The 21,317-nt window shown below is 43.9% G+C and overlaps 1 protein-coding gene across 1 annotated transcript in view; it reads right to left on the bottom strand.

Annotated features, from left to right (window-relative positions):
- Positions 1–21,317, bottom strand: part of prkcab (protein kinase C, alpha, b) — a 251,196-nt gene that overhangs the window by 10,418 nt on the left and 219,461 nt on the right. The window contains exons 6-14 of the mRNA XM_079520184.1: positions 18,719–18,875; positions 18,396–18,530; positions 15,865–15,958; positions 11,041–11,184; positions 9,509–9,682; positions 4,918–5,009; positions 4,764–4,826; positions 3,148–3,286; positions 1,634–1,714 (exon numbers count right to left, since the gene is read on the bottom strand). Of these exons, the coding sequence (XP_079376310.1) occupies positions 1,634–1,714; positions 3,148–3,286; positions 4,764–4,826; positions 4,918–5,009; positions 9,509–9,682; positions 11,041–11,184; positions 15,865–15,958; positions 18,396–18,530; positions 18,719–18,875 (1,079 nt within the window). The remainder of the gene's footprint in view (positions 1–1,633; positions 1,715–3,147; positions 3,287–4,763; positions 4,827–4,917; positions 5,010–9,508; positions 9,683–11,040; positions 11,185–15,864; positions 15,959–18,395; positions 18,531–18,718; positions 18,876–21,317) is intronic.

Raw genomic sequence — 21,317 nt, 5'->3', positions numbered from 1 at the left:
CGCCTGGAAGGAACACGTTTTTTGGGGCAGACTCTATATAGCATTCAGGATAGTTCCAGACTCTATATAGCATTCAGGATAGTTCCAGACTCTATATAGCATTCAGGTGTAGTCCCATACTCTGTATAGCATTCAGGTGTAGTCCCAGACTCTATATAGCATTCAGGATAGTTCCAGACTCTGTATAGCATTCAGGTGTAGTCCCATACTCTGTATAGCATTCAGGATAGTTCCAGACTCTATATAGCATTCAGGATAGTTCCAGACTCTATATAGCATTCAGGTGTAGTCCCATACTCTGTATAGCATTCAGGTGTAGTCCCAGACTCTATATAGCATTCAGGATAGTTCCAGACTCTATATAGCATTCAGGATAGTTCCAGACTCTATATAGCATTCAGGATAGTTCCAGACTCTATATAGCATTCAGGATAGTTCCAGACTCTATATAGCATTCAGGATAGTTCCAGACTCTATATAGCATTCAGGATAGTTCCAGACTCTATATAGCATTCAGGATAGTTCCAGACTCTATATAGCATTCAGGATAGTTCCAGACTCTATATAGCATTCAGGATAGTTCCAGACTCTATATAGCATTCAGGATAGTTCCAGACTCTATATAGCATTCAGGTGTAGTCCCAGACTCTATATAGCATTCAGGATAGTTCCAGACTCTATATAGCATTCAGGATAGTTCCAGACTCTATATAGCATTCAGGATAGTTCCAGACTCTATATAGCATTCAGGTGTAGTCCCAGACTCTATATAGCATTCAGGATAGTTCCAGACTCTATATAGCAGTGGTTTTCAACCTTTTTCGTATCATGGCCCATTATTTATTCTGCATTTATTTTCAATTCTTCAATTCTTCTACATTCTCTAATTGTGTAGACTTCTTGTAAATTAACTGATGTAGATTTTTACCAATTATTTCACTTTTGAGAGCATCAAATGAAACCAAATCGGTTTCATTTTACGTTCTCAAGAGATAACGATCTAATAAGGGTTACCAACTCTCCATCATTTAGCTGGGGACCACCTGGAACACCCTCAAGGACCACTGAGAGACCACTAGAGACGTACAAATATACACATGTATATTTCATAGAGGAGGTAAAAAGGGAAGTTCCAGACTCTATATAGCATGCTGGATAGTTCCAGACTCTATATAGCATGCTGGATAGTTATTAGTTCCAGACTCTATATAGCATGCTGGATAGTTCCAGACTCTATATAGCATGCTGGATAGTTATTAGTTCCAGACTCTATATAGCATGCTGGATAGTTCCAGACTCTATATAGCATGCTGGATAGTTCCAGACTCTATATAGCATGCTGGATAGTTATTAGTTCCAGACTCTATATAGCATGCTGGATAGTTCCAGACTCTATATAGCATGCTGGATAGTTCCAGCCTCTATATAGCATGCTGGATAGTTCCAGCCTCTATATAGCATGCTGGATAGTTCCAGACTCTATATAGCATGCTGGATAGTTCCAGCCTCTATATAGCATGCTGGATAGTTCCAGACTCTATATAGCATGCTGGATAGTTCCAGACTCTATTATAGCATTCAGAGCTATAGTTGTCTACACGAGACTAAGGAGGCACATTAAGGAACATCTCACCTGTCCAGCCAACATCTCGTACAGCAGAACTCCATACGCCCACCAGTCCACTGACTTCCCATACGGCTGGTAGGCTATGATCTGGTGGAGCACAGAACAACCATGGTGGTTAACACAAATATCCGCACGCACGCACGCACGCACGCACGCACGCACGCACGCACGTGACATTGTAGTAGCACGGTGCAGCTCCAGTAGTCTCATCAGAAACATTAAATACAGAGGACTATTTTTAGCTGCCCTTTATGTGGCTATTCAAAGTATACCAACCCACACACACAGGCGCGTGCGCACACACACACACACACACACACACACACACACACACACACACGCACACAATGGTGGAAACCATGCAAGGCACCAACCAGCACATCAGGAGCAATTAGGGGTTCAGTGTCTTGCTCATCTATGGATAAAAATAATTTTAGAGCTACAACAATAGCAACTAGCAAGATGTTAGTAACAGAAACACACAAATGCACACACAACATGACCCCCCCCCCCCCCCCCCCCCCCACGCACACACACACACACACACACACACTGTGCATGTGCACGCAGGCACACAGGCACGCACACACACACACACACCATCATCCAATAAAATCCCACGCACCACTTGACTTAATTTTAAGCCGTATATAGCAGCCGCAGAGAGCTTCTTTGTGTAAAGTATTGTCTCAGAGAGATGTGACTTTGTGGAGGTGTATATTAACTCCATATTACCTCCCACCATACAGTGTGTTGTTGTAGTGTTCACAACCAGCCGCACCCAACTACTCTGACAACACCACCACCACCACGCACGCACGCACGCAACCCATGAAACCCAATGCATTTTCCTCATAGACATTTCTTAAAGTATTTATTTAAAGACGGTTACGCCGCGGACAAAGCCAACTTGAGTCGTGACAACTCATGACAACACAAACAATATTTTGGACCAAACAAATAATTAGAAAGAAGAAAAAAACGGCAGGTTACAACAAATTTTTTGTTGTTTTTCTTCTTTGTAATTATTTGTTTGGTCCAAAATATTGTTTGTGTTGTCATGAGTTGTCACGACTCGAGTTGGCTTTGTCCGTGGCGTAACCGTCTTTAAATAAATACTTTAAGAAATGTCTATGAGGAAAATGCATTGGGTTTAATTTCCTGGTCCAGGGTAGGAGGCGGGACTGCGACGCTCTATAGGCCTTGTCCTGTTGTAAATGGTACATTTATATAGCACCTTTATCCAAGGCGCTTTACATAGATTGTGCATTACATTCACCCATTCACACACACATACACCGATGGCGGTGGAAACCATGCAAGGCACCAACCAGCACATCAGGAGCAATTAGGGTTTCAGTGTCTTGCTCAAGGACTCTTCGACACTAACTCTGGGGGAGCCTGGGTTCGAACTGCGGTTACCATCCAGCCACTCTACCCCTGAGCCACCGCCGCCCCTGTTGTGTTGCCCCTGAATGTGCGTGCGTGTGTGCCGGCCGTGCCGTGCTGTCTCACGTCACCTCCGGTGCGATGTAGTCGGGGGTCCCGCAGAAGGTGCGCGTGCTCATTCCCTCGTACATGTTCTCTTTACACATGCCAAAGTCTGCGATCTTGATGTGACCCTCCGAGTCCAGCATCACGTTGTCCAGCTTCAGATCCCTGCGGCGCGCACACACGCACACGCACACACACACACACACGCACGCACGTACGCACACACGCAAAATATACCAAGTCATTTTATACCAAAGTAATAAAATGTTGTCAAAATGTGAGGGGTTGAGTGTCTTGCTTGACACATGTGTGAGCTTGTAAATTACAATGATTTTGTAGACATCTTTGTTCTATTTTTGTGTTGTCTCTATATGACATGCCCAGAAGGTTGTCGTGATCAAAGTACCAAAATCCTTTCTTTCTCTTCTATAAATGTATTTGGTCCCTCCCTCCCTCCCTCCCTCTCTCTCTCTCCATCTCTCAAAATAGGTTTTTCTATCAGTCTCTGCTTTGATCTGCTCGTGATCTGCTTTGTCCACTACTTTCCTGCCCATTCATCCGTGCAGTCTCTCTCTCTCTCTCTCTCTCTCTCTCTCTCTCTCTCTCTCTCTGTTGCCTCTGTTGTGCCATCCGCCCTTCAATCTCCTCCAGCTCCATTCCCCATCTATACTGTATACTGTATCTTCTTATTCTCCCAGATGGACCTCTTCTCTATCTGCCCTTCATTTCATTTCATTATCACTTCCATCGTCGGGTCCTATATGTGCTTTTTTCTTCCATTCTCTTTTGTTGCAGGAAACATTTATTCCAATTTTACAGACTTTGCCCTTTTCATAAGTCAAAATCCTTGACCTTCCTTCTTCTGAGATTCACAGCCGCTGGCTGGAGCTGTGAGATATATAGGCAGACTGTTGCCTCCCGCAGTTTTCAAATGTTTCCAGTCATACAGTCTGGAGCAACGGAAGCTCTCTGATCATGAGTCAAATATAAAGCGGAAGTGAAGCCTCCTCCTCCGCCCCACTTCCGTTTCGTCTGTACAGTCGCGCAAATTCATCCTAATATAAATATAAATCATCTAGGACAGTGGTTCCCAAAGTGGGGTCCGGGGACCCCCAGGGGTACTTGAGGGAGTTCCAGGGGGGACCCAGTTAAATGATAATTTGGAACCAAATGGACCCTTATGGGTCTGTAACTCAGAGAGCGTACAAATGGAACCAAATGGACCCGTTAGGGTCCATTTGGTTCCATTTGCTCTCCATAGAGAGCATTTGCTCTCCATAGAGAGCGTACAAATGGAACCAAATGGACCCGTTAGGGTCCATTTGGTTCCATTTGTACGCTCTCAGAGTTAAATTAGCATTGATTTTACAATATAAATTGGGGGTCCATAGAAATGCCATTAAATGGGGGTCCGTAGATTAATGCATGTCAAACTGGGGGTCCTTGAAATTAAACGGGTTGAAAATCACTGCTAGAGCCGTACAAATCTTCTCTTATGGGGGTCCCTGGCATATCTTTTCAAATGGGGGTCCGCGGGCTATTTAGTGTCAATTTGGGGGTCCTTGACATGAAAAGGTTTGGGAACCACTGATCTAGGCATACAGTAGCTTGCTGCTTGCTCCCTCCCTCCATGGTCACTCACCTGTAGACGACTCCCTTCCTGTGCAGGAAGAACAGGCCCACGGCGATCTCTGCAGCGTAGAACCTGCACGCGTGGAACACAGATTGATGATACAGTAGCATGTGTTAGAGTGGTATGTCTGTGTGCCCATGATGTGAGCATGGGGTGTTCTTACACAGCCTGAGGCTCCTTGAACTTGCCCACACGTTGGATGTGGTACATCAGGTCCCCTCCGTTAATGTACTCCATCACAAAGTACAGTCGGTCCTGGAAGACAAGGAACATTAGAACACAGTGACTGTCTTAATACAGACAAGGAGCATTAGAACACAGTGACTGTCTTAATACAGACAAGGAGCATTAGAACACAGTGACTGTCTTAATACAGACAAGGAGCATTAGAACACAGTGACTGTCTTAATACAGACAAGGAGCATTAGAACACAGTGACTGTCTTAATACAGACAAGGAACATTAGAACACAGTGACTGTCTTAATACAGACAAGGAACATTAGAACACAATGACTGTCTTAATACAGACAAGGAGCATTAGAACACAGTGACTGTCTTAATACAGACAAGGAGCATTAGAACACAGTGACTGTCTTAATACAGACAAGGAGCATTAGAACACAGTGACTGTCTTAATACAGACAAGGAACATTAGAACACAATGACTGTCTTAATACAGACAAGGAGCATTAGAACACAGTGACTGTCTTAATACAGACAAGGAACATTAGAACACAGTGACTGTCTTAATACAGACAAGGAACATTAGAACACAGTGACTGTCTTAATACAGACAAGGAACATTAGAACACAGTGACTGTCTTAATACAGACAAGGAACATTAGAACACAATGACTGTCTTAATACAGACAAGGAACATTAGAACACAATGACTGTCTTAATACAGACAAGGAACATTAGAACACAATGACTGTCTTAATACAGACAAGGAACATTAGAACACAGTGACTGTCTTAATACAGACAAGGAACATTAGAACACAATGACTGTCTTAATACAGACAAGGAACATTAGAACACAGTGACTGTCTTAATACAGACAAGGAACATTAGAACACAATGACTGTCTTAATACAGACAAGGAACATTAGAACACAGTGACTGTCTTAATACAGACAAGGAACATTAGAACACAATGACTGTCTTAATACAGACAAGGAACATTAGAACACAATGACTGTCTTAATACAGACAAGGAACATTAGAACACAGTGACTGTCTTAATACAGACAAGGAGCATTAGAACACAGTGACTGTCTTAATACAGACAAGGAGCATTAGAACACAGTGACTGTCTTAATACAGACAAGGAACATTAGAACACAGTGACTGTCTTAATCTCTTAGCCTGCCGCCATTAATTAATCCCTCGATTGCGTATTGCCATGGTTTAATCACGCGTGACACTTACTTTGAAGAGCCAAATATCCGTAATCGCATTTTACTATGAAACCATTCCGTGTGTGTTGACGAAGCTGGTGCTCGTTCTCTCGGTCGGTGGTGGAAAAAGTGGACCGCGAGTATCACAGCGCCTGCTACAGGCCGTTGAAAACGCTTGTCTGGGACAAAGCGTCCTCTGCAATGTCGCTTCTGTGAGATAAAGCCGTCTGAAACCAGAGCCGGCAATGTAAGTGGATGCGCGCGCATTTTCAAAATGGCCGCGCCCATTGTGTCAGAAGCATAACAAAGCGAACGGACGGTAGATTTCGATACGATCGTATTAAAACATGCATTAATGAATACATCGCTGTTAAAACGGCTTTTCCGTTTGTGGCAGGCTACAAGATTCTACGTTTTAAAATTCCTATGTTCCTGGCGGGTAAACGATTAATACAGACAAGGAACATTAGAACACAGTGACTGTCTTAATACAGACAAGGAGCATTAGAACACAGTGACTGTCTTAATACAGACAAGGAACATTAGAACACAATGACTGTCTTAATACAGACAAGGAGCATTAGAACACAATGACTGTCTTAATACAGACAAGGAACATTAGAACACAGTGACTGTCTTAATACAGACAAGGAGCATTAGAACACAGTGACTGTCTTAATACAGACAAGGAGCATTAGAACACAGTGACTGTCTTAATACAGACAAGGAGCATTAGAACACAGTGACTGTCTTAATACAGACAAGGAGCATTAGAACACAGTGACTGTCTTAATACAGACAAGGAACATTAGAACACAATGACTGTCTTAATACAGACAAGGAGCATTAGAACACAATGACTGTCTTAATACAGACAAGGAGCATTAGAACACAGTGACTGTCTTAATACAGACAAGGAGCATTAGAACACAGTGACTGTCTTAATACAGACAAGGAACATTAGAACACAGTGACTGTCTTAATACAGACAAGGAGCATTAGAACACAGTGACTGTCTTAATACAGACAAGGAACATTAGAACACAATGACTGTCTTAATACAGACAAGGAACATTAGAACACAGTGACTGTCTTAATACAGACAAGGAGCATTAGAACACAGTGACTGTCTTAATACAGACAAGGAACATTAGAACACAATGACTGTCTTAATACAGACAAGGAGCATTAGAACACAGTGACTGTCTTAATACAGACAAGGAGCATTAGAACACAGTGACTGTCTTAATACAGACAAGGAACATTAGAACACAGTGACTGTCTTAATACAGACAAGGAGCATTAGAACACAGTGACTGTCTTAATACAGACAAGGAACATTAGAACACAATGACTGTCTTAATACAGACAAGGAGCATTAGAACACAATGACTGTCTTAATACAGACAAGGAGCATTAGAACACAGTGACTGTCTTAATACAGACAAGGAGCATTAGAACACAGTGACTGTCTTAATACAGACAAGGAACATTAGAACACAGTGACTGTCTTAATACAGACAAGGAGCATTAGAACACAGTGACTGTCTTAATACAGACAAGGAACATTAGAACACAATGACTGTCTTAATACAGACAAGGAGCATTAGAACACAGTGACTGTCTTAATACAGACAAGGAGCATTAGAACACAATGACTGTCTTAATACAGACAAGGAACATTAGAACACAATGACTGTCTTAATACAGACAAGGAACATTAGAACACAATGACTGTCTTAATACAGACAAGGAGCATTAGAACACAGTGACTGTCTTAATACAGACAAGGAGCATTAGAACACAATGACTGTCTTAATACAGACAAGTAACATTAGAACACAGTGACTGTCTTAATACAGACAAGGAGCATTAGAACACAGTGACTGTCTTAATACAGACAAGGAACATTAGAACACAATGACTGTCTTAATACAGACAAGGAGCATTAGAACACAGTGACTGTCTTAATACAGACAAGGAGCATTAGAACACAGTGACTGTCTTAATACAGACAAGGAACATTAGAACACAATGACTGTCTTAATACAGACAAGGAACATTAGAACACAACGACTGTCTTAATACAGACAAGGAACATTAGAACACAGTGACTGTCTTAATACAGACAAGGAACATTAGAACACAATGACTGTCTTAATACAGACAAGGAGCATTAGAACACAGTGACTGTCTTAATACAGACAAGGAGCATTAGAACACAGTGACTGTCTTAATACAGACAAGGAGCATTAGAACACAATGACTGTCTTAATACAGACAAGGAACATTAGAACACAGTGACTGTCTTAATACAGACAAGGAACATTAGAACACAATGACTGTCTTAATACAGACAAGGAGCATTAGAACACAGTGACTGTCTTAATACAGACAAGGAGCATTAGAACACAGTGACTGTCTTAATACAGACAAGGAGCATTAGAACACAGTGACTGTCTTAATACAGACAAGGAGCATTAGAACACAGTGACTGTCTTAATACAGACAAGGAACATTAGAACACAATGACTGTCTTAATACAGACAAGGAACATTAGAACACAATGACTGTCTTAATACAGACAAGGAACATTAGAACATTAGAATCCTGACAGTTTCCATGTTTCCATGTCAGTGGTGCTCAACCTTTTTCATGTCATGGACCCCCAGCATTATCTGTATTTGGCCACCGACCCCCATCTGAAAATATGTACTTCCAGGGACCCCCCCAGAAGCAAAGATTTGAGTTGAAAACGTTCGCTCTGAAAGAATAGAACCACATTTTCACGATTTTTCAAAAATAGCAGACCTACAAGCTCATAGCGCGGCACTCTGTGCCGCCGCGCTATGAGCTTGTACTGTAGATCTGCTATTTTTCAATAGCTAAAGCATAACATAATGCTTAAAACACCAAAAGGGGTTCCCGCCCAAAATGGGTTAATACAGACCAGACACATTATAGAACACGATGACTGTCTTAATCAGGGACGGAGCTTGATAACAGATACCCGGGAAAAAATCCGATAACAAGCTTATTGAGTACTCGTTATAAATAAGCTTTGGGCTTATATCAAGCCTGTCGAGCATGTATACTGTATAGCGGCCCATGACGTCATGTTTAAACAACTACTACTACTACTACTACTGATGAAGACCGTATAGGTCGAAACATGTCTCCTTTTTAACATTAACCCATTCTGGCCACCGAGTGGCGCGCTACGAGCTTGTAGATCTGCTATTTTTGAAAAATCGCAAAAATGCAGCACAAATCTTTGAATATATATATCTTTCTGAGCAAACGTTTTTAATTTTGACTGCTGCTGTGTACACTCCTCCTCCATAGTGTACATACCACCGTCTGGAAGCAGGAGTGCAGCATGGTGAGGAACGGAGGCTTGTCTCTCTGGGCCAGGACTCTCTTCTCCACCATGGTACACTCCACGTCGTCGTCCTGGATCACCACGTCCTTCTTCAGGATCTTGACGGCGTACAGCTCCTCCGTGGACTTCATCTCCGCCAGCATCACCTGCATGGGAGCGGCGGAGGCAGAGAATTAATGCCTATATACAGGTACACTGGACTGGACACCGCGGAGATGGTATCTCAGTGCGTGCGTGCGTGCGTGCGTGCGTGCGTGCGTGCGTGCGTGCGTGCGTGCGTGCGTGCGTGCGTGCGTGCGTGCGTGCGTGCAGGGGGGCTCATATGGTATAAGAGTGCATAGTGCGTGCATACAGTACCACATACTGTAAATAAGGCTACAGTCATTCCCACAGATCTCCCGTCTCTTTCCTGTCTCTGTTCACTGTCTCTTCCCAGCCCACACAATCCTCTTCTTTCTGACCATTATTTAAGAATTTACATTAGTTGATTACTCACCATTGGACACAGATGTCCTTGGTAGAATTCTATCCGATATCAACAAAATAAAAGACCTCTATACCTATATATAGTCCATCTCAAATTGATCACCTTGTTGATAGTGTCACAGGCTCGCTTCAAACGACACTTGACTCTGTTGCTCTTTAGAGAAGGAAAGTAATAAAGCAACAGAGGCTAGCCCATAGCATAGCCCATAAGAGAGCGTCTGCAAGCTGTCTAAATTGTAAACTGTAAGTTGGTGTGCGGTGTGCTCATGAGCATCATGTAGTGGTGTGTATGGTGGGTTCATGAGCATCATGTAGTGGTGTGTATGGTGGGTTCATGAGCATCATGTAGTGGTGTGTGTGGTGGGTTCATGAGCATCATGTAGTGGTGTGTGTGGTGGTCTCATGAGCATCATGTAGTGGTGTGTATGGTGGGTTCATGAGCATCATGTAGTGGTGTGTATGGTGGGTTCATGAGCATCATGTAGTGGTGTGTGTGGTGGGTTCATGAGCATCATGTAGTGGTGTGTGTGGTGGTCTCATGAGCATCATGTAGTGGTGTGCATGTGTGGTGGTCTCATGAGAATCATGTAGTGGTGTGTATGGTGGGTTCATGAGCATCATGTAGTGGTGTGTGTGGTGGGTCCATGGGCATCATGCAGTGGTGGTGTGTGCTGTGCGGTGGTCTCATGGTGGTGGTCATGGTGGTGGTCAATGGTGGTGTGTGCTGTGCGGTGGTCTCATGGTGGTGGTCATGGTGGTGGTCAGTGGTGGTGTGTGCTGTGCGGTGGTCTCATGGTGGTGGTCATGGTGGTGGTCAGTGGTGGTGTGTGCTGTGCGGTGGTCTCATGGTGGTGGTCATGGTGGTGGTCAATGGTGGTGTGTGCTGTGCGGTGGTCTCATGGTGGTGGTCATGGTGGTGGTCAGTGGTGGTGTGTGCTGTGCGGTGGTCTCATGGTGGTGGTCATGGTGGTGGTCAGTGGTGTGTGTGCTGTGCGGTGGTCTCATGGTCTCCCCTCACCTTGCCGAAGCTGCCCTTCCCGAGCAGGGCCAGGAAGTGGAAGTCGCCGAGTCGAATCCGGTCCGTGTTCCCCGACGGAGGCACGCTGAAGCGCCGGTGGTCCGACGGCGTGATCACCTTCTTCCCGTGGCCGAACTTGGCTTTCTGTGTGGCGGTGACGACACACGGGGGACACGTACGTGCACCGCACGGTTAGAACAACACATCCTAGAGACTGGAGTCAAGGTACGCTATACTGATGGAATATGCCTACATTACAGTGGTTCCCAAAGTGTGTGTGGGGGGGGGGTTAGGGCAGGGGTTCTCAACCCGTGGGTCGCGACCCCTCGGGGGGTCGCCAAATTATTTTGGGGGGGTCCCCAAATTGTAAAAAAAAAAAAAAAAGATTTGCAACTGAATGACGAAATGAAGAGTTTACATAGTACACATAGTACATGCATACACCTTCCCTAATGATTATATCTGGTTTCAGTATTTATTTATGGTGTATTGTCTCTATTATTAAGGTTATTGTAGCAGTCAATTTATATTTGGGGTCGGGAGGGGGCGGGGCGGGGGTCCCGAGACATTGCCAAAGCATTTCCGGGGGTCCCCGGCCAAAAAACGTTGAGAACCCCTGGGTTAGGGTACCTAGCTCAATTAGAGAAAGTTAGGAACCAAATGGACCCTTATGGGTCTGTAACTCAGAGAGTTAAATTAACAGTGGTTTTACAATATAAATTGGGGTATACCAGAGATAGAAATGCCATTAAATCGGGGGTCCGTAGCTTGTAGATCTGCTATTTTTCAATAGCTAAAGCATAACATAATGCTAACACCAAATGCATGGTTTATAACACATCATACAGGGTTTAAAAGCTCAGTCCGCAGCATTCACAAGGAAAGCAAAGCCCATGAGCTGCTATGCATTTATGAGATAACTGTCCTATTATAGTTGGGGGTTTTTTTCAGATGGTTTACAAGATGAGTTTCCAGGGTCCTCATTCATAAATATGTTCTTGGATGTCTGCTTACATTACATCTTGAGATATACAATTTACAATTTACAATTTAGGCATTTAGCAGACGCTCTTAATCCAGAGCGACTTACATTAAGCAATAACAAAAGCATGGCATACATCACATATATAAAAAGTAGTTATCATGAATCATGCGTAAACTAAGAACGTAACAGTGGAGTATCAATGTTAACTATACATACTATACTATATAATATATTATACATGTGTACTATAAAGTGCTATGACTACATAAAGTGCAGTTCTAGAGCTGTCTACGTAACAAGCTATAAGTCTGTTTAAAATACTATCTAAGTCTACATAATGTGCTATCTAAGGGGCTAGGCTAGGGCAAGTGCTACGGGCCATGGTGGAGTCTGAAGAGGTGGGTATTCTTATATGAATATAATTATTCATATAAGATACGCAAGACAAAACATAGTTGCTAAACATGTCATGTTGAGTTAATGTTTGCGAATTTGGAATCTTTAATTGTCTCGTCTTTAATTGAAGACACACAAGTGTTTTTGAATATTGGCTAATTACTTCACACCTGTAAAATAATCACATGCAAATCAGTTTGCTCATAGATAGACGTAGCGGTTCCGGCAAGGATGCATGGTGTTGTGCCTGCAGTACCCAACATAACCAGCAGGATATTCAACGTACAAATGGAACGTTAGGGGTTTCATTTGATTCCATGTCTACACTCGTAAGGGTCCATTTGGAACCAACAACACCTCAAGGAAACCCAGAGGGTCCCTGGACCCCACTTTCATTTCTCCTGCCTGGGCGTATAGATGTACGATCATTTCCACAAGGAAATTATAGCTTTTATTGATTAGGCTACGTACTTGACTTGTGTGTTTGTGTTATTGATTATAAGCAAGGCCCCAGGTGTGATGCCTGGTCGCTGTTTTCCCATAGTGGTTTTGTCCACTCAAAAAAAGAGAGCCCATCACGTCCAGTTTAGCTTAAAAGCAATCTAGAGCAGTGGTTTCCATGCAGTCAAGGTCCATTATTTATTCACAGAAATACCATTTGATGAGATTTAGCCCCTCAGACCCAAAACTTGTTTGAGTGTTTTGTTGTTTTGTTGAATAAGCTTTTGAGCGAAATGTTACGCTCTCAAAGAGTTAAAGGTCTATAAGGGTACATTTGGTTACCAACTCTTTCATTAAAGTTTAACCGGGGACCACCTGGAACCCCCTCAAGGACCACTGGTGATCCCTGGACCACTGGTTGAGAACCCCTGATCTAGAGCAATGATTACTATCGCAATATATATGGCGTTTTAATTTTTAACAAAACATAAGGTTTCGGTGGCCTGACTTAATCTCGCCTAGGGCATTCATTTTTACTAGTTGACTAGTTGCCTAGTTTAATAGTCGACTAGTCAACTAGTTGTTTAACTACCTATTATGTAAAACTTTTTTTTGGAAATAAATATTTGTACATTTGAAAACTGTGTACATTGGTGACTATAACTATAATCTACCTGATCTTGAGGCCTACAAAATCGGGGGAAAAAACTGAAAAAAAGAATCAACTAGTCAACTAGTACCAACAAGGTCGACTAGTGGATTTACTAGTCGACTAGTCGACTAGTTGCTTAATGCCCTACCTGAGGCACGATTCAGCTTACCTATAAAACATAGGCCCTGAAGTTGTCTTGTCCAAAATATGAATTACATTTAGTGTAATTTCTTAATTTCATATTAGTGCATTATGTCATTTGCCCCAACACAAGGAGTTAACAACATGGCAGCATACAGACAGTTTAGAATCACATGGTTTTCATTAAAAAAAACACACACAAAAAAGATGCAGTTCTGTGCATTTCTACATGAACACAGAGTGAGCAGACACACACAGCAGTCTGACAGTTAGGACAGTGCTGCCACCGTGTGGACAAATGTGGCATGCACACAGAGGATGTGTGTGTGTACAGTTACAGCACGCACGCACGCACTATTGTGATATATATATGCCATTATATATTCACACACAGTTAAGAGTGCGTCAGTGATTGGCCGTCCATGCGGTCCTTCTATTGGTCCAGACTAGCGACAGACAATAGAGGGCGGGGCTGAAGACCACAGTATCAGCCAATGAGGAGCGGGTGCCAGACACTCCTGACCAATGACGGTGCATTGATGGCGGTGAGGATGGAGACTCAACCGCCTGAGTGCTCTACCAATTTACTAACAACAACGCTGTGTGTGTGTGTGTGTGTGTGTGTGTGTGTGTGTGTGTGTGTGTGTGCGTGTGCACGTGTGTGTGCGTGCGTGCGTGCGTGTGCACGTGTGCGCGTGCGTGCGTGCGTGCGTGCGTGCGTGCGTGCGTGCGTGCGTGCGTGCGTGCGTGCGTGCGTGCGTGCGTGCGTGCGTGCGCGCGTGTGTGTGCACGTGTGTGTGTGCACGTGTGTGTGTGTGTTTCTGTCTGTGCCACACCGGAACACAGTAGTGTGTAGAACGACCGAGAGCCTTTGTTAGTAAATCTGATTCATTTGTGAAAAACCTCCACAAACAATCATCCTACTGGGTGAGAGAGAGACATGTATGGTGAACAGAGAGAGAGAGTGAGAGAGAGAGAGAGAGAGAGAGAGAGAGAGAGAGAGAGAGAGAGAGAGAGAGAGAGAGAGAGAGAGAGAGAGAGAGAGAGCGACAGAGAGCGACAGAGAGAGAGAGAGAGAGAGAGAGAGAGAGAGAGAGAGAGAGAGAGAGAGCGACAGAGAGAGAGAGCGACAGAGAGCGACAGAGAGAGGGCTACCTTGAGATAGTGGATATTTAACTGGCAGGCCTATAGAAAGAGAGAGGGAAGAAAGAAAGAACTCGTCCGTTAGTCAAGTCGTCGACCGTAGAAGTGGTTTGGTAGATATAAGGAACAGCCTCTGTGTTTATAATCCCATTGTTGATGGTTGTTCAGTGTCTTGTACCTGCGGTAGCCGGCAGTATTTTAAAGAGTAGACTCGAGCAACAAGTCACCCGCACTGAATGAACCGAAGCTCCCATAAACAGATTGGCCACTAGAGATGACATCAATGGATTATGTAAACATGAGAGACTAGCCCATTTTATATTATACAGACAGGACAGTAATCATTTTGGACTGAGGTTGATTAAAAAAAAACATGTTTCTATGTCAGTGGTACTCAACCTTTTTCATGTCAAGGACCCACAGAATTATCTTTATTGGGCCACGGACCCCCATCTCAAAATATGTAGTTCCAGGGACCCCTCAGAAGCCAATATTTTAGTTAAAAATGTTCGCTCTGAAATATATATTCAAAGATTTGCGGCACGTTTTCACGCCTTTTCAAAAATAGCAGACCTACAAGCTCGTAGCGCGCCACTCGGTGGCTTGTAGATCTGTTATTTTTCAATAGCTAAAGTAGAACAGAATGCTTCAAACACCAAAAGGGGTTCCCGCCCAACATGGGTTAAATCAGGGGGATTGGATTAAGTCTGTATAAAGGCCAGGATGGTTTTGCTAAAGGAACTATCTGTTCTTTTAAGAGGGAGCAATTTTATCCACAGGAAGTTTCCATGATGGAGAGACCAGATAATGGAACACGTTTTGTTTCATAAACTCTGTGAGAAAATGGCTTGGAGCTAATATGCTGTGGCTGTGTGCACATGTGGGTGCGCGTGCGTGCGTGCGTGCGTGCGTGCGTGCGTGCGTGCGTGCGTGCGTGCGTGCGTGCGTGCGTGCGTGCGTGCGTGCGTGCGCGCACACCGGGGCCCTTGATGTCACTGACCTACTTGTCAGTGTAGGAGACAACGACATACTAAACTACAACTCCCATGATCCTCCTGTCCGTTACCTCAAACTTCTGTCGCAGTTCCAGGTTGATGTCGTCCTCCTCGGGGATGGGAACGTTGTAGTACTCCCCTTCCTCCTGGTTCAACAACTTGTACCTGAGAGAGAGAGAGAGAGAGGAGAGGAGAGAGGAGAGAGAGAGAGAGAGAGAGAGATAGAGAGATAGTTTCTAGAGCTCTTACAAACTTTACTTAGAGGCAACATATCATATTTGCCTGATGGAGACCTTGTAGGTCGAAACGTTGCAATTTGTAGCCTCTAAATAAAGCAAGTCTCGGAGCTCTAGAAACTATAGTGTTCTTTCTCTTCCTTAAATACAAATAAACCAGCACATTGACAACCATCTTTAATGCCAACACAAACACATCTCACTCACACCAACCCCCGCATGCACGCACGCAGGAAGCAGTAGCTGTCCTCACAGCAAAGGTGAATTATTATTACATGGTTTAGTTCACGGTGGCAGAAGGCATGCTAACATGGCCACGGAACAGAGAGACTTCCACTTTATAATAATAATCCATCCACACTTTATAATGGATTCTAATGGAGAACTGACCATCCACACTTTATAATGGATTCTAATGGAGAACTGACCATCCACACTTTATAATGGATTCTAATGGAGAACTGACCATCCACACTTTATAATGGATTCTAATGGAGAACTGACCATCCACACTTTATAATGGATTCTAATGGAGAACTGACCATCCACACTTTATAATGGATTCTAATGGAGAACTGACCATCCACACTTTATAATGGATTCTAATGGAGAACTGACCATCCACACTTTATAATGGATTCTAATGGAGAACTGACCATCCACACTTTATAATGGATTCTAATGGAGAACTGACCATCCACACTTTATAATGGATTCTAATGGAGAACTGACCATCCACACTTTATACTGGATTCTAATGGAGAACTGACCATCCACACTTTATAATGGATTCTAATGGAGAACTGACCATCCACACTTTATACTGGATTCTAATGGAGAACTGACCATCCACACTTTATAATGGATTCTAATGGAGAACTGACCATCCACACTTTATAATGGATTCTAATGGAGAACTGACCATCCACACTTTATAATGGATTCTAATGGAGAACTGACCATCCACACTTTATAATGGATTCTAATGGAGAACTGACCATCCACACTTTATAATGGATTCTAATGGAGAACTGACCATCCACACTTTATAATGGATTCTAATGGAGAACTGACCATCCACACTTTATAATGGATTCTAATGGAGAACTGACCATCCACACTTTATAATGGATTCTAATGGAGAACTGACCATCCACACTTTATACTGGATTCTAATGGAGAACTGACCATCCACACTTTATAATGGATTCTAATGGAGAACTGACCATCCACACTTTATAATGGATTCTAATGGAGAACTGACCATCCACACTTTATACTGGATTCTAATGGAGAACTGACCATCCACACTTTATAATGGATTCTAATGGAGAACTGACCATCCACACTTTATACTGGATTCTAATGGAGAACTGACCATCCACACTTTATAATGGATTCTAATGGAGAACTGACCATCCACACTTTATACTGGATTCTAATGGAGAACTGACCATCCACACTTTATAATGGATTCTAATGGAGAACTGACCATCCACACTTTATAATGGATTCTAATGGAGAACTGACCATCCACACTTTATAATGGATTCTAATGGAGAACTGACCATCCACACTTTATACTGGATTCTAATGGAGAACTGACCATCCACACTTTATAATGGATTCTAATGGAGAACTGACCATCCACACTTTATAATGGATTCTAATGGAGAACTGACCATCCACACTTTATAATGGATTCTAATGGAGAACTGACCATCCACACTTTATAATGGATTCTAATGGAGAACTGACCATCCACACTTTATAATGGATTCTAATGGAGAACTGACCATCCACACTTTATAATGGATTCTAATGGAGAACTGACCATCCACACTTTATAATGGATTCTAATGGAGAACTGACCATCCACACTTTATAATGGATTCTAATGGAGAACTGACCATCCACACTTTATAATGGATTCTAATGGAGAACTGACCATCCACACTTTATAATGGATTCTAATGGAGAACTGACCATCCACACTTTATAATGGATTCTAATGGAGAACTGACCATCCACACTTTATAATGGATTCTAATGGAGAACTGACCATCCACACTTTATAATGGATTCTAATGGAGAACTGACCATCCACACTTTATAATGGATTCTAATGGAGAACTGACCATCCACACTTTATAATGGATTCTAATGGAGAACTGACCATCCACACTTTATAATGGATTCTAATGGAGAACTGACCATCCACACTTTATAATGGATTCTAATGGAGAACTGACCATCCACACTTTATAATGGATTCTAATGGAGAACTGACCATCCACACTTTATAATGGATTCTAATGGAGAACTGACCATCCACACTTTATAATGGATTCTAATGGAGAACTGACCATCCACAGTTGGGGGCCTTGAGGAGCTCCGACACCCCGAAGGACATGGAGCCCATGAAGTCGTTCCTGGTGGTGCGGTCCCAGTCCCAGATCTCGATGGACAGACGGCGGTCCTTATCCGACGCCTTCAGCTTACTGTGGACGTGCGCACACACACACGCAGACACACGTATGGACAAGTCACTAAACCACATGAACCCTAGCGTACAGTCCTTATATATATATATATATATATATATATATAGGGTACCATACATACAGACATGACTTGGTCAGTGGCTCTAGTGTTTTGCGCGCACACACACACACACACACACACTCACAAAGTGAAGGACTCGTTCCAGGTGGGGTTGAGGGAGGAGCGGATGGTCCTGGTCTTCTGTTTGGTCTCGTTCTTGGGGTCCGGGATGAGCTTGAGTTTAACGTACGGGTCCGATAAACCGTTAGGGTCCATGGGAATCAGGTTTCTGGCTTCGCCCACTGGAGAGAGACACAGAGAGAGGGAGAGAGAGAGAGAGAGAGAGAGAGAGAGAGTTTGTAATTAAACTCAGTCTGAAAGCAGAAACATTAAGTTGGCAGTACAGTACTTTGGACACATTGGGATTAGCCTGACGTAGCCAGACAGCTATTCCGCACGATGTCCGAAAAAATGCTTATAGTCTGGAACTATAAACCTCCCGGAAGGAGAGAAAGGAAAGCGTCATCGAGATCGAGCGGCTGCGGAGTTGGTGCAGCAACAACAACCTGGAGCTAAATGCCCTTAAGACAGTGGAGATGGTGGTGGACTTCCTGCAGGAACGCAGCCCCGCCCCCTCCCATCATGCTGGGAGACACCCAGGTGACCCCAGTGGAGTCATGCATGCCGGTTCCTGGGCATGGCAATCTCTCGGGATCCTGAAATGGGAGCTGAACATCATGGCCCTCCTGAAGAAGGCCCAGCAGAGGCTGTACTTCCTCCGACAGCTGAAGAAATTCAGGCTGCCGATCGAGGCTCAAGATGGTTCAATTCTATACACAGCCATCGTGGAGTCCATCCTCACACACTCCCACCATCACCTGGTTCCCCGCTGCAGCCGCTAAAGATCTCACCAAGCTGCAGCGGGTGATTCGCTCTACGGAGAGGGTGATTGGCCGCCCTCTGCCCTCCCTCAAGTCCCTGCACGACTCCAGGCCGCTGAAGAGAGCAAGGGAAGATTATGGCCGACCCCTCCCACCCTGGCCACGGCCTCCTCAGCCTGCTCCCCTCTGGGAGGAGACTGCGGCTGCCGAAGGCTACGAAAGCCCGCCACAGACAACGTTTTTTTCCCCCTCAGCTGCTAGGCTGCTCAATGACTCTGGCTTCCCTTCCACCCCTGCCTCCTAGTGATACCGGCACTTTAAAAGGTATATTCAGTGATTTTACTTAATTCAAATATCACTTATTTTTTCTTATTTTTTGGATAATCCTCCCTACTATAAAGTGTGCTGACCATATAAGGAGTTCCTCCCTGTCCCCAGTGAGCCCCTGGGGTCAAAAAACCCTAGTTTCAGTTTGGGCTTTGGGTAGCAAAGCCTTCATCCAATCAGGATGAGAGGGGCCTTCCTCCAATCATGATCGAGTGGGGAGGGCATTGGTGCACGTGCTGTTGGTCTGTTGTACTTCCCCCACTGTAGAGCGTGTGCATGTGCACATCTTGTTACCGGGTGGACCGGGTTTTTTTCCAAATCACTGAATGCTCCTTTAAACACCGGCAACATTGATGCACTACGAACTATAACTCTGCACCTTTTTTATTTATTTCCCTGCACGGTGTTGTCTTATGTCTGTTGGTATTTGTGAAAAAAAATAATTGAATGCACTCATGTTAATGTCAAAGCAAATGACTATGTGTGTACACACAATGGCAAATAAAGGTATCTGAATCTGAATCATGCCAGAGATTTCACAAAGTTTTTTCGGGTGCCATGGCAACCTTAAATACTGTTGTAACCAAGACAACGAGTTCCCTCATCATCACGTCTTCTAGCTAATAGTGTGATAAACAAGATAGGAGAGAGAGAGAGAGAGAGCGAGAGAGAGAGCTGCTGTAAGGCCACTTACAGCAGGAGTGGAGACACAATAGAAGCTGTTATCACACAGCAAAGGAGGAGGCGTGGACACACGCACGCACGCACGCACGCACGCACACGTGTACACGCACACACCGCAAATCAAACCCGCAACTCGCTGTTTCATGTGGTATAGGCGCCTTAACCACTAGGCCATTGGCCTCGGGTGAACAAAGAAGCGCTCAACAGTAAACACAATGTTACGCACCCCTCTCTGCATAATATGTACAGTAAAACAAATTAAAAGTAAAGAGAGGAAAGTAGGCTGGCGGCCGCTTTCGCATCCCAGAGCCTCGTTAACTAAATGTTCCATATAGTCACTGTGAACGCACGCACGCACGCACGCACGCACGCACGCACGCACGCACGCACGCACGCACGCACGCACGCACGCACGCACGCACACGCACACACACACACACACACACACACACTTGAATCCAATGATCAAGAGAGTGATAATAATTATATAATATCTATGCCTGCAGTGTGGAGGGGGAGGGGGTCTTTCTTTATTTTTAGCTGGCAGTTTTAGAGACTCATGTAAAACTCTGCTGTTAAGTTCTTTGGCACATCCACACAATGTCCAATAGATGGCAGTGTTGGTCTCCGTTTAAAAAATGTGTGACACCATGCATGCACGTGTCAAATAGTACTTTATTGTTATTCTCCTGTTCTGTGTGTGCTGTGATCGATTTGTGGAGCTCTGTCGAGTATTATGTCTCATGTAAGACACACTCATACTGCATACTGCAACCGCATGGACAATGGCATCACATTTATTATACAAAAACAAAATACATTTCTATGGAAATTCTCGTTTCATAAAATCAA

The sequence above is a fragment of the Electrona antarctica genome (assembly GCF_951216825.1).
Source record: "Electrona antarctica genome assembly, chromosome: 14".
In the NCBI taxonomy this organism is placed as follows: Eukaryota; Metazoa; Chordata; class Actinopteri; order Myctophiformes; family Myctophidae; genus Electrona; species Electrona antarctica.
The sequence above is the reverse complement of the archived record's forward strand: the minus strand, read 5'-3'. Positions and strand labels throughout refer to the sequence as shown.